The following is a 13,230-nucleotide window of genomic DNA, read 5'->3' as shown; positions in this document are numbered from 1 at the left end:
TTCAAAGTATCATTACAAAGCGATTATAAGGAACGTTCGGGCCGCTGAACTGAGGCATGGCCGAGCGCGTTTGCTCACCGCTCCGAGCACCCCGGCGAAGCCGCCCGCCACTCCCGGGACGTGGCTCAGACCCCTGTGCAGCGGTGCCCACCACTCAACCCTGCCCTACCGATGATGCGCAGACACGACCTCATCCGCCCTTCTCCCCACAGACTTTTTATTCTCCACACACGCCATGCACTTTATGCTCTAAAGATTTCTTCTCCATCAGCCTCAAATGCCCTCACCTTCAATCTCTATCTGTTCAAATCCTAACTTTTTCTTTCATGATGGAGCATTTAAATGCTTTCTTCCAATAAGATATTTTATCTGATTGCTTCATATTAATATCTCCCATTCTATATTCCTTAGCATTTAAAGCTCTTTTTTTTTTTCTTTTTTCATGTCAGACAGGTTATGTGTTGACATCATTGTGAGGAGGTTTGAGGGAGGCACATCTCACACAATAGTGTGAAACTCCAATCATCACACTTATGAACCATAAAAAAATCAGCTCTGTTATTTTTAAATACTTACTTTATCCTGTCCTAAATCATAATTTCTTGCTGAGTGAAGAGGGAATGGGAAAGTTAGAAAGTGGGAACTCTACTTGCCTATTACCCTCTACTTATATTCCCTATTAACAAAGTTTAAATAATGTTCTAGCCTGGACTCAAATGTTCTACAAGGATCTAAGGTCAAGTCTTATGGACACATTTGCATTAGAGCATTAAACTGAGGTTCTAGTAAGGGCAAGCAGAGAAAAGGACCAACGAGGATTCTCAGGCAAAGCAGCTGAGGCTAAGTTCCACAAACTCTCCCTTGTGATTTGAGGTTCTCCATTCATTACAAAGCTTAGAGGATGAAGTTTGATATTCTCAAGGGATGGGTCTTCTTCCAATAATATCTGTGTGCTCACCTTGACTGTAAGAACTATGAAAAAGGCAATCAAGTTGGATCCATCTCTGTTTCTTACACAACTTACAATATTTATATTTATCAAATGCCTGCTAAATTTTTTGGCTGTTAAAACTTTAGATGATCTACAAAGTACAAATTCAAATAAAAGTTCTTCAGTGGAAGTACATTTCTCCTTACCTGAGAGGTATCCACTCATGCTTTTGTCAAGACTATTAAATTTTTGTCGATATTTTAATCTCGAAGGCTGAGGAACTGCCCACTCCAAGGTTCCAGTCTTGGGCGAGTTCCCCGAGAGTGAAGCAGTTGAGGAAGTTGAGCTAGAACAAAATTTATTTAAAATTTTTATGTTACTAAATAAAATACACTTAATTAAACTTTATAAGACAAAGACGTTAAGAATCATATCTATTAATACAATGGTAATTGCTTTTGCATTTAATATTTTTTTAAAAACTTAAATTTAAGCCATTATGATTATTATTAGTAAAGCAAATACCATATGAATCACAGAACTCCATGGGACTACCATATATAATGAACCTACTATGTGCCAGGCCTTGTATGTTTCTAGGGCTTTTACAAATATTATTCCTAATCTTCCCAACAAAGTTAAAAGATATTACTGTCCCCATCTTTTAGATGGGTAAATTATGGCTCAGTGATGTTGAGAAAAACAAGGTCACAAAATCAGTGAGTGTTTAAGCTGGGGTATGAATGTTGTTCTTTTGAGTGAAAGCTAACACTCTACACTGCTTTGAACAGTATAATAGTGATTTATATGAGGGGTAACAAATGAACATTGATGCTTTTGTCCTTTCTAAATTTTAAAAGATTTTGCTCAAGAAAGAAATTAACAATGCACAAAGACTATAAAACATTTTGGGAAATACATACTTTTTTTTGAAGAAAAAAGTACATAGCTTTGGGCAAGAAATTGACTAAGATACAGCAGAATATTTTTAGTCTACATAAAATAGTATTTTCAAAGTAGAATACCACAGACATTTAATAATTCTAAAAATAAAACTTATTTTATATGAATTATAAGTAGTAAATTTAACTTATATACTTATATTTGGCAATTTCAAAGTAAAATATTGATACGCTCAGAGCTTAAAAAAAAGTCATTTGTTAAATAAAGACCCCTTATTGAAAGCATAAAAAGTTGTAAGTGTTAAGTATTCATACCTACTAGATCCTAAATCAATCAGAGACTGGGCTTTCTGTATACTAGCACCACCAAATCCTCCCATCATCAGACTGTAAGATGATGTATGAGGCAATGCTAAAAAAAAAAAAGAAAGAAAAAGGCTCACACTAAGCAATACCATAAAGTACAAAGAAAATATGTATCTATTTAGACATAAATACACTTTTCTTCATATGTAATACTGACTCATTAGACACAAAACACTTACTTGAAGAAGAATAAGGAATGGATAAAGGCTGAATGAGACTTGCAGTTCCATTTGGTAATGATGATGTGCTAACAGAAGGCACTAGGGGAGCAGGCATCATTAAGGGAGGAAGGCTGGTCCCTGAAGTCGCAGAGGACAAGGGTGTTGCTATAGGTGCAACTGGAGGCAATGACTGAGGAATGGACAGGTTGGGCATGCTTCCCATTCCTAAAGACAAAAGAGAACACAATTTCCAGTACTTGTACACATATGCCAAAAAACAAGTTTACAGTACAGTGAGCAACAGACTCTGTGTTTACTGAAACACACAGGCAAACTATCCTTAAAAAATTCACTAAAATAGCTTTGACCCAGCAGTGAGGAAGGTAAACTACTGCTTTTAATATTAATATTCTGACCTGCATAAGTAAGAAAATGCCTACTAAGAAGTTAAAGATTCTCTTCTCTCATCATGAATAAAACTAAGCAGCCTTTTCCAACTAAACATTAGTACCCTCAAAGAGGGAATGTATTACCCAATCAAATGTAGGTTTTTGTGTAAGGATAACAAATACAGTGCTGCTAAGTTACTTGACTAACACACACATACACTCCAAACAATGACAACAAAAATGGTTCTGATTAGTAGATAATTTAGGAGACAAATTTATGCATATGCATTATTTGTAAGAAAGCATGCCATATATTTCACTTTTCCTGTAACACACCTATGAATTCAAAGACAATTCTTTAAAAGGAACAAAGTAATGACTTTTATTTGTTTACTAACTGCAGAATACTAAGTATAATATATAAATATGATCACACAATGATTTGATATTTATCTCAAGAGCTCACTGCAATACTAAAAGAATTTCGTGTTTTAAGATCTAACATCTGGAGTGAAGAAACATGTTTCAGATACATAGATACCTAATTGAATGCTCCATTCAAAATGAGTGCTTCTCACATATACAATTAGTAAGAAATTGGCTAATCAAAATTAATCAAAAACATAGTTATCTCTGATAAAAACATGGTTATCTCTGATGAATATGTATATTAATTAGCACGAGGTCGCAACTTTCAGCCCTAAATTTAGCTGGCTAATTAATTTTTAAATTAGAGAAATTTCTGTTTATATAATTTTAAGTTACCCCACAAATTAAACTATTTCAAAGTGAGTTTAAAATTGTTCATTGTTTATGTACTCATAGAGTAAACCAATTAAGAATACTATTTAGAATCAGCTCTCACCAGGGCGACCATATAATTTATCACCCAAATGGGATCTCACCAGGGCGACCATATAATTTATCACCCAAATGGGACTTAGGAAAGGGGACACTAACTGGACCACATGCCAGGACAACACACATACATCAGAACCATCCCTGGAAAACTGGGATACATGGACACCCTAGCTATGACAGTAAATTTAGTATTTCTTATCTCAGACATAAAAGCTAACTTGGAGTCTGGGGATTGTCATTTTATGCTAACAAATTCTTTTCTAATCCCCAAGTATTATGCATAGGAATCAAATTTAACTATCAAATACAAATAATTAAATTAATAGATACATACCAAACCGAGCAGAAATTAATGGAGAGAACGTAGGGGGTTGTTTCATAATTGGAGGGAGAACCACAGGCAACTGTTGGCCTTGAAGCTTTAGTTTGATGAGCTTCATAGCTATGGAGAACTCCTGTTGATCCATCTTCCCATCCTTGTTCAGGTCTGATAAAGCCCTAAAAAGAACATGGGGTGGTAGATTGGTATGTGGGGGTAATAGTGACAAAACCAACATTACTTCTGAGGCTGACAAAACAAAAACAATGACATAGCATTCACATATACATCATCACTTAATTAAATACATATATACATATATAAGCAACAAAAATCTAAAATCTAAAAGAAATGCTGAACAGAGATAGCATCTAATAAAACACACTGTCTATATAGAATCTAGAGACCTTTGGGATGACTTTCACTAGTGTGGATAAAAATTATTCAAGAGTATAACAATTCTAAATTTAATTTATTTTTATGCTCGAATATTTATTGAATGCTTACTATGTGCTTGGCACTCTGCCAGGCATGGGAATATTCCAAGGGGAAAGAAAGATGGAGTGGGGGTTGTTACTTATTGTAAATAGATTAAAAAACAAAACCCCAGATATTATAAAGAATAATTTCTTTAAAGTAGGTAGGGGCAGGAGAAGGAAAGGTTAATAGATGATGAAATAAATGAAATAAGTACAAAATAAGAGAAAGAAGATTTTGAGATTCTGCCAGTTATAAAAGAAATATTTTTTGGTGATAATGTATACATCTTCTTTCCTTAGAAATTTTAATGAGATTAGAAATTTGTCTTATAGAACAAAACCCCAATTATTTTCAATCATTTGCTCAATAAAATTAAGAAAAATTCTTACTTAATAACAATAGAGTACAACAACAAAAAAACTTTTGTTAACATTGTATTATAAAAAACAACAGACTATCAGAAATTTAAGTTTATCTACAAAACAAAACACTTTACCATATTTCAGCTAAAATAGGAGCCGGCAGACCTGACTGTAAGAAAAAAGTACGTGCTTGATCACCTGAAGGTAGTAAAAACAAAAACCAAGAAGTACATTAGGTAAATGAAATTACTTCAATGCCTCTGAATAATAAGAATAGACATGTTATTGATTATAATTTTAATTCCAATCATTAAATAATAAATGAAATAGAAATAACATAAAATTATTTACATTTCTTTAATAAGATTTAGAAGTTTTAAAACAACAAAAGTCACAACTGAAGTTATATTACATATTAATCAATGATGAAAAATTGCATTATTCATCTTAGTTTTTCCACAGCTGGGGTCTTACTTGATAATATTTCTATTTAATAAAATTTATAGTTGAAAACACTATTTCCTAAGAAAATTCTATATAAAAAGTACCGTAGATGTTAGGAGAGACAGTCTTCCATGGGTTTCTTCATACTCCTATGTGTTCTGCTGTGTATGCCAAGAATGCAAAACCCTAATTGCTCTCTGCCTGTTTCATTTCTCAGAATTGGTTTTTCAGTAAGCAATCTTGAGAAATGAGGTAATGCCTCCCACTGGGACAAAGAACAAACTTGCTTTACTGCTTGCTACAAAATGGTGGGTTCCCCAAGCTCAGTGTTCCCCTCCTGAAACACAACCACAGCATGTGTAGCATCCTTCTGGGCTCTCTGCATCAGAAACATGCTCATGTTGCTACTAGCTGTGCTGTTTATAATGAAGTCCTTTGTCTCTGACTCAGGAATCTCCTTCTGGGCTCTCTGCATCAGAAACATGCTCATGTTGCTAGCTGTGTTGTTTATAATGAAGTCCTTTGTCTCTGACTCAGGAATCTCAGGTCTTTCACCACATCCATGAATGGTGACTGACTAAGTTATTAATTTGTGAGTAGGGTAATCAAATCCTGATACCAGGTAAGGTAGTTATTATTACAACAGTACAAATAACATTAAACTATAATGATTAAGAAGATGTATTCCAAAGTCAGGAATGGTTTCAAAGCACAGATCAACATTAACCATCTCCATAACTTTAGACAAGTTACATATATCTCTAAGTCTCAGGTTTACCATCTGTAAATACGGACAATAGCACCTACCTCACAGGGTTGTTGTGAAGGCTAAATGAGATAACACATTTAGCACAGCATCTGGCATATAGTACAAATTCAATAAAAATAGTTATTATAGTTACTATTAATGTATATAAAGCATAAAGGTGCTTCATCACAGAAAAAAGTTTCATTTATAGAAATAAATTTGAAAGACACATCTAAACCAATCTCCTTTTTTCTCTGGTTGTCCTTCTATAAAACAAGGACTAGCATCAACAATCAATGCTTGGTATAGCCTCAAAGACAGAGGGCTAGCACTATGAGAAATAGATTTCAGAAAAAAATTCTAGATTATTTTCCAGGAAATGGATCTGATATAAGAAATAAATTGAAAACTTTCTAGATACAATGTTAAAATGTGAAACTAGATAATTATACAGAAAATCTTGACTATCATTTAGAATTCAGGAAAATATCTTCCACATGCTAAATTCTAGATTATTTTCCAGGAAATGGATCTGATATAAGAAATAAATTGAAAACTTTCTAGATATAATGTTAAAATGTGAAACTAGATAATTATACAGAAAATCTTGACTATCATTTAGAATTCAGGAAAATATCTTCCACATGCTAACACACTGGTGGTGTGCCTGGACTGGAACTAATTTTTTGTCCTTTGCTTACTTCCAAAACGGGGGAACTTCCTGTGGGGACCAGTACTTGAGCTGTGTGGTTTAGCTAAATTGTTGGCTTGCTGCTGATTCCCTAGGGAAGGCTTTATGTGCAGCTCGGGTTTTAATGGTTAACTTTATAGGTACTTCTGGCTCTCCAGAGACCCAGTGTACCTGGGGTGTGTAGAAACTCTGATCTGGCCTGAGTCTTTCATCAAACTGCACCCCATGCAATTCTATATTCCTGAACAGGCTCCTCTGAGTGGTCCTTCACTGATTGGGGTGCGGGTCAGCTGTAATTGCTGTGCTCCAGTGTTCCCCTTGTGGGCTCCCTGACTGCCCATGCTGGAAACACTTCCCATGGGATGGGCCATGTGCCGGTCCCTTGCGATGACTCACCAGCATCTGAGTGGCTCCTTTTTTTCAGTTGTTGTGGCTCCTTGCTCCTATGTGGGTCCATAGGAACCCTATCAGTGATCTTGCTGGCCTGGGGGCCACCAAGGCTCTCTTCTCCCCTGCTGCCTAAAAGCAACTTCATCCAATGGGCACAGCTGCAGCTTTTGCTGGCTCCTGTTCTGTGTGCTCAACAGCTCCAGCCTTAAAGCGGCCATGGCACAAAATGGCTGGAGTGGTTTTTTTCTTTCTCTCATTGTGGCTTTTCCTGCCTTTGTGCACTCTGTAGGTTTCTCCTCCTCTTCCCCTGAGCAGCTCCAGCTTGGCTACTGTTGCTTTTTTATAGTTGTAAATTGGCTGATTTGTGGGAGAGTGATGCTGGGGACTGTCTATTCCGGCATCTTGCCCAGAAACCCCAAACTGTGAAGATTTCTAAGCAGAATATGAGGATACTTCAAAAAGTTCATAGAAAAACAAAAGATAATACAAATCTTTCCATGAACTTTTCGAAGTACCCTTGAATATACAAAAATACCTAGACTAACTCTGAGTTAGAAGCATCAAGAATGAGATAACAGAAAAGGTAAGACTGAGGCAGAGCCTTGAAGCTTGGCTAGAATCTTGTCATGTGAAGAGGTGGGATAACAGCATTTCACACAAAAAGGGTAGCACATAAGAAGTGAAGGTATGTGCAAGCTGCTGTTAAGTGCACTGGGTAGACTAATAGCTAGGGTACCACGTGAGTGTGAGAAAATGTTAAGAAACAGGCAGGTTGGAATTAACTGTGAAGGGTCTTAAATACCATCCTCAAGAGTCTAACCTTTATGCTGGAAGTTATGGAGAGCCATTGAGTACTCTTTAAAACAAGCTTTTAATTTGGAATAATTTTAGATTTACAGAAAAGTTGCAAAGATAGTACAGGGTTCCTGTATACCCTTCACAATTTCTACTATGTTAATTTATACAACCATGGTACATTTACCAAAACAAAGAAAATGAACATTGGTATACTATTACTAGCTAAACTAAATACCTCCACCAGCAGTGTTGGCTAGTAAACCCCACCAAAATTGGCTTCTGGGTACTGAAGACAGTACAAGTCTCTGTGACTGATGATTCTGCCAGTTGGAGCTTCTGGTAAAGGGAAGTATCCTCCACATAGAGGCACCCTTTGGGGTCTGAATGCTTGATCCACGAAGGTCTGATGACTCTGGCCTGACAGTTCCATTTTGGAGTGGATCAACTTAAATTCCACAACTAAGAAGGTGGGAAGGATCAGAAAATCCTTGCTTGTCAAATGGAAATATAGTCAAGAACATAGGAGCCTTGCCCCAACAGTACCGTGGCTTTACATAATAATGTGGCAGCTATCCCCCTGAAGGGAAACTATTCCCACTCCACTGTCTGAAGCAAAGCTACTGGATCAAAGAGGCCCTCGGTTCAGAGAAGCTGAAAGCCAGCAGTATCCACTGGGCTGCAGTGGCTGTTCAGCTTCAGAGCTGAACTGAAAACAGACATGGTTATTCCATTCAGTGGGCAGAACTCAGGTTCTTGGGCTGCTGCCAATAGCCCAGCTGCTTGGTTTGCCACTTGGAAAATTACACACTGACAGATTAAAGACATGCTCTTTGGGGCTGCAAATTGAAAACGAATTTTAACTGCTAATTGAATTATCTGGGTCACGTATATAGATACTCACCATAAAGGCTCATCCACTGATTTAGACTGAAATCAAGCTGCTGAACCAGTGTGATGCAGAGGATATCACTGCATGCCAGACCTGTGACTCCGTGACTCATGTGTGGGGGGGTGTGGGGGTGTGGTGGGAGAAGTCTCATCACATTGGGCCTTGCTCCTTTTGACTCTTGTCAGACTGACTACATTGGACCTTTGATATCTTTCTCAGGCTATCAGTAGAGCTTCAAACTACTGACATTTTTTGTTTGTTTTTTAAATAGACTTTATATTTTAGAGCAGTTTTAGGTTCACAGCAAAATTGAGAGGAAAGTACAGAGATTTCCTATCCCCTCTGCCTCTACATATGTACAGTCCCATTACAACATACCCATTCATAATTTTTTAGGTTACCAATCAGTCCACGATGTCCACATTATTGTGGACCTTAAAACTACTCTGTTTCAGGCCGAGCCTGTGGCGCACTCAGGAGAGTGCTGCGCTGGGAGCACAGCAGCGCTCCCGCCACGGGTTCGGATCCTATATAGGGATGGCCGGTGCGATGCGCTCACTGGCTGAGCGCGGTGTGGCCGGTCACAAAAGACCTATATAGGGATGGCCGGTGCGATGCGCTCACTGGCTGAGCGCGGTGTGGCCGGTCACAAAAAGGACAAAAAAAAAAAAAACTACTCTGTTTCATGTTTTTAGCTTTCTGGACCATATGCACTCTGAAATCGATGCACCTTTTATCATAAGAGCTACTCAACAATGCACTGATAGTCTGATTTTACTTCCACCATCTCCTCCTGGTCTACATACTTTAAAGATAGTTTGGTCACTGATTATGGCTGTTCCCAGAAAGGGATCATGGCCTCTTAGTTGCTTCCTGGCTAATGATTAGGGTTGAGAAGTGGAGGATCTTAAGAGATATATAGACCCATTGTGAAAACTGAGGATTCTACCCTGGACATGATGCATCTTTCTTTCCCCTAACATCAACTGCAGGCAGGCCTGGTTCATACACCACCCAGGAGGGCAGCTCAGCCAAAAGGGGATCTGTAATTATGGTTATGGTTAACAAAAATGTCCTTGTCCCTCTCGCATCTAATCTTTCTGAATCACCAGGTAATAGTGACATTATAGTTACTGAAATGGGACACCCAGATTTTGTAGAGGTAGAGAGTAACAAGCAGGCACCTGAGGAAGAAACAACTTAGATCCTGGGAGAGTGGAATTAGGAGGCATTAATGATCTCTTTCAGAACTGCCCCTGGAGCCTTCCTCTCCTAGGAAAGTGCCCTGGTGCAGTTCTCCTAAACTGTTGGGAACTCCTTAAATTTAACTGATTCATGAGTCTGCCATCACCCACCAGATGGCTTTTACTTCCATTTGATTGCCACTGCCCTCAACCTTACAAAGTTTATCAAAAATATAAGGGGATCGGGCTGGCTGGTTGCTCACTCGGTTAGAGTGTAGTGCTGGTAACACCAAGGTCAAGGGTTTGGATCCCTGTTTTCTCTCTGCCCTCAACCTTACAAAGTTTATCAAAAATATAAGGGGATCGGGCTGGCTGGTTGCTCACTTGGTTAGAGTGTAGTGCTGGTAACACCAAGGTCAAGGGTTTGGATCCCTGTTTTCTCTCTCTCTCTCTCTCTCTGAAGTATCAGGCGATGGCCCCAGCACCAGTACCTCCTATGCATATCACCTCCAGAGGTCTTCCCCATCCCCAATCTCAGTAATGGATGAATTCTGTCCAGCTGGTAGTATGGACAAACAGAACAGGTTGGACTAACTGCACACAAGCAATCCTGCCAAAAAACAAGGACTAGACTCAATTATTCAAACTCCACTGGGAACCCTAAGACTTACCAGCCATTCAGGAGACCACATTAGAGGCACTGTCAAATTTGTCCCCGCTTCTAATGTAGGTCCCACTTGGGGAGGCCAACAACCGGAAACATTTTCTTTTCAAGCATATTATATGCACCCTAGAGATTCTACTTCTTGTGTGGAAGCCAGGCATTAACCTGCCTCCCTCCAAAGACACAATAATGTGCAGGAAGAGACTTACAAGTGTTTAAGAAAACACCTCCTCAGCCCTGGAAGGTATTCACATCAGACTCAACTTACTGCCCAGCATTGTTATAGAATTATCATAGATTTCCTCTTTGCAGGCCAAGGCAGAACGTGTGCAATTGCTAATAAAACCCGTTGCACCTAGATTAATGCTCCAGGCCAGCTAGAAACATTGATACAAAATTTAAGGAGAAAGCCACCTGGCTCTCTAAGGTGGACACTGATGATTTAGGGGATTTGTTTATGGGATCCCAGAGAGCATAACTGAGAACACTGCAGGTTGAGTTCAACCTGCTGCTTGAAGTCCTGTTGAGCAGCTTAATTAAATGCTGCATGAAATAAACAAAACAGATTTAGTCTCAGCCCCTGATTAGTCAGATTAATCAGAGTGGTCAACTGAGTGGTATAGTCCTGAGAAAAGATGCCAGAAGCCAAAACAGTGAAGACACATGGGATGGATATTATCGAGAGACAATTCTCCACAGGTCTCTCATGTTTCAGTGTATCTTCTGAAGAAATGCATTGATGGCTTTTGTTTCCAACTATCTTCTTAAGAATGCCTGCATTGCAAACACAGGAGTTTCCTAAGCTTGGGGCTCCTAAGCTATGACACAAAGCCACTTTTGTGCACAGCATCCACCTCGGTCCACATTGTTCCCATGGGAAAGAGGACAAGGTACAGGTAAGAGGTACATGGGGAGGTAACAGGAACGAGTGTGAACATGAAACTCATGCTACCTGCTGCTTTATTTAGTAATAAAGTCCTTTGTCTCTGACTCAGGGGTCTCATGTCTTCTGCCAGTATAAATGAAAAACCCAGACCCTTTTTTCCTTTTCTTTTGTATTTATCCTGCTTGAGGTTCTCTGATCTTCTTGGATGTTTGATATTTTCATTATTTTTGTAAAATTCTCAGACATAATTTCTTCAACTATTTCTTCTACCCCATTCTCTTTATCTCTTCTACTGGGACTCAAAATACACATATGTTAGGCCATTTGATGTTGTCTTTCAGTTCTAAGACCTTTATTCTGGTTCTTCCAACACACTTTTTTTTTTCTCTGTGTTTTAGTATGGGTAACTTCTACTGACCTATATTCAAGTTCACGGATCCTTTCCTTGGCTGTTTTGAGGCTACTAATGAGCCTGAAGAAATTCTTTATCGTGGATACCATGTTTTTTATTTCTAGAATTTCTACTTGCCTTTCTTACAGTTTCCATGTCTCTGCTGAAATTCTCCTTCTGTTCATGCATGCCGTTTACCTTTTTTACTAGATCCTTTAACATATTCATTATAGTTATTTTAAAGTCCCTGCCTAACAGTGCCAAAATCTGGGTCATTTCTGATTCCGATTTTGTTAATTTTTTGTCTCCTGACAATAGTTTTTGTTTTCTTGCTTTTTTATGTCTCATAATTTTTTGATTGAATACTAGACATCATGCAAAATAACAGAGACTGAGGTAAACAGTAATGTCTGAACATGGGCACACTTCTTGTTAAATCATTAGTGCAGGATGTTGAGTCAGTTTTTTCAGTTCAACTGTAGTAAGATTTTATTGTTGCTATGGATATTTTCAGGGTACCATAGACTTTATCTTCCTCTAGAAGTGGAAGCCATTGTCTTATGCTAATGGTGGGAACTGGGGTATTAAACAGCTTTTCTCAGAGTTAGTACTCTTCCTTCAGTTTTCATCTCTCCCTGCACCTCTGCACTAATGGGGCTTTCTCTTGTGCTCTTGTCCCTCACCCAGTGAGGGACTATTGCTATTGCTTGTTACTCTAGGCTTGGCTTTTTTCTTCTTCTGGTGGCTGGCTGGTAGAGAGATCGAACCCTGGACCTTGGTGTTATCAGCACCATGCTCTAAACAACTGAGCTAATCACCCAGCCCTCCGGGCTTGGCTTTTATTAAGGGCAGACAGTATTTTTTGTTGATCTGATCCATACTCAGTCTTAGGCAGGCCTTGTGCACCTGAGTCTCAGGGGTGTGGATTTCTCTGTGTTCTCCCCCTCCTCTCTGTAGCATCCAAGTGCTATTGTGTATCTGTGGTTGGTCTTGGGAAAAACTTTCCTGCTGTTCCCCCACTAGTAAGAGAATACCTCTTTGTTCGGAGCCAAAGAGCCTGGCTGTTGCTGGCCCAGGGTCATGAAGCCCTGCTAATAGCCTTCTCACACTAAAGATATAATGGTGTGACCTTTCCGCCATTTTCTCCTTCTTACTGCTTACACAGCCCTAGGCATAGATCACCTGCTGCTTTGCTTTAGATAGCTGAGAAATGTTCCATTTCCCTGAACGATTTGCCCTGTGGTTTTTCCCAGAAAACATCTGCATACTTAATTATCTGCTGATTCCCTCCTGCTGTCTATATAAACTGTGACCTTCTGGCTAATAAATGAGACTTGATCAGAATACTGTCTTGTCTCCATTTCTCACGTCTCT

The 13,230-nt window shown here is 38.7% G+C and overlaps 1 protein-coding gene across 1 annotated transcript in view; it reads right to left on the bottom strand.

The window, feature by feature from the left end:
* Positions 1-1,137: 1,137 nt before the first annotated feature.
* ITSN2 (intersectin 2) overlaps positions 1,138-13,230 on the bottom strand; it is a gene marked incomplete at its 3' end in the record, with an annotated part of 55,081 nt that continues 42,988 nt past the window's right edge. Inside the window, exons 2-6 of the mRNA XM_008570625.1 lie at positions 4,906-4,969; positions 3,945-4,108; positions 2,379-2,585; positions 2,149-2,245; positions 1,138-1,277 (exon numbers count right to left, since the gene is read on the bottom strand). Of these exons, the coding sequence (XP_008568847.1) occupies positions 1,138-1,277; positions 2,149-2,245; positions 2,379-2,585; positions 3,945-4,108; positions 4,906-4,969 (672 nt within the window). The remainder of the gene's footprint in view (positions 1,278-2,148; positions 2,246-2,378; positions 2,586-3,944; positions 4,109-4,905; positions 4,970-13,230) is intronic.

This window comes from Galeopterus variegatus, unplaced genomic scaffold (genome assembly GCF_000696425.1).
Source record: "Galeopterus variegatus unplaced genomic scaffold, G_variegatus-3.0.2 Scaffold620, whole genome shotgun sequence".
Classification (NCBI taxonomy): domain Eukaryota; kingdom Metazoa; phylum Chordata; class Mammalia; order Dermoptera; family Cynocephalidae; genus Galeopterus; species Galeopterus variegatus.
Note: the sequence above shows the minus strand (reverse complement) of the source record. Positions and strands in the feature narration are given on the sequence as shown.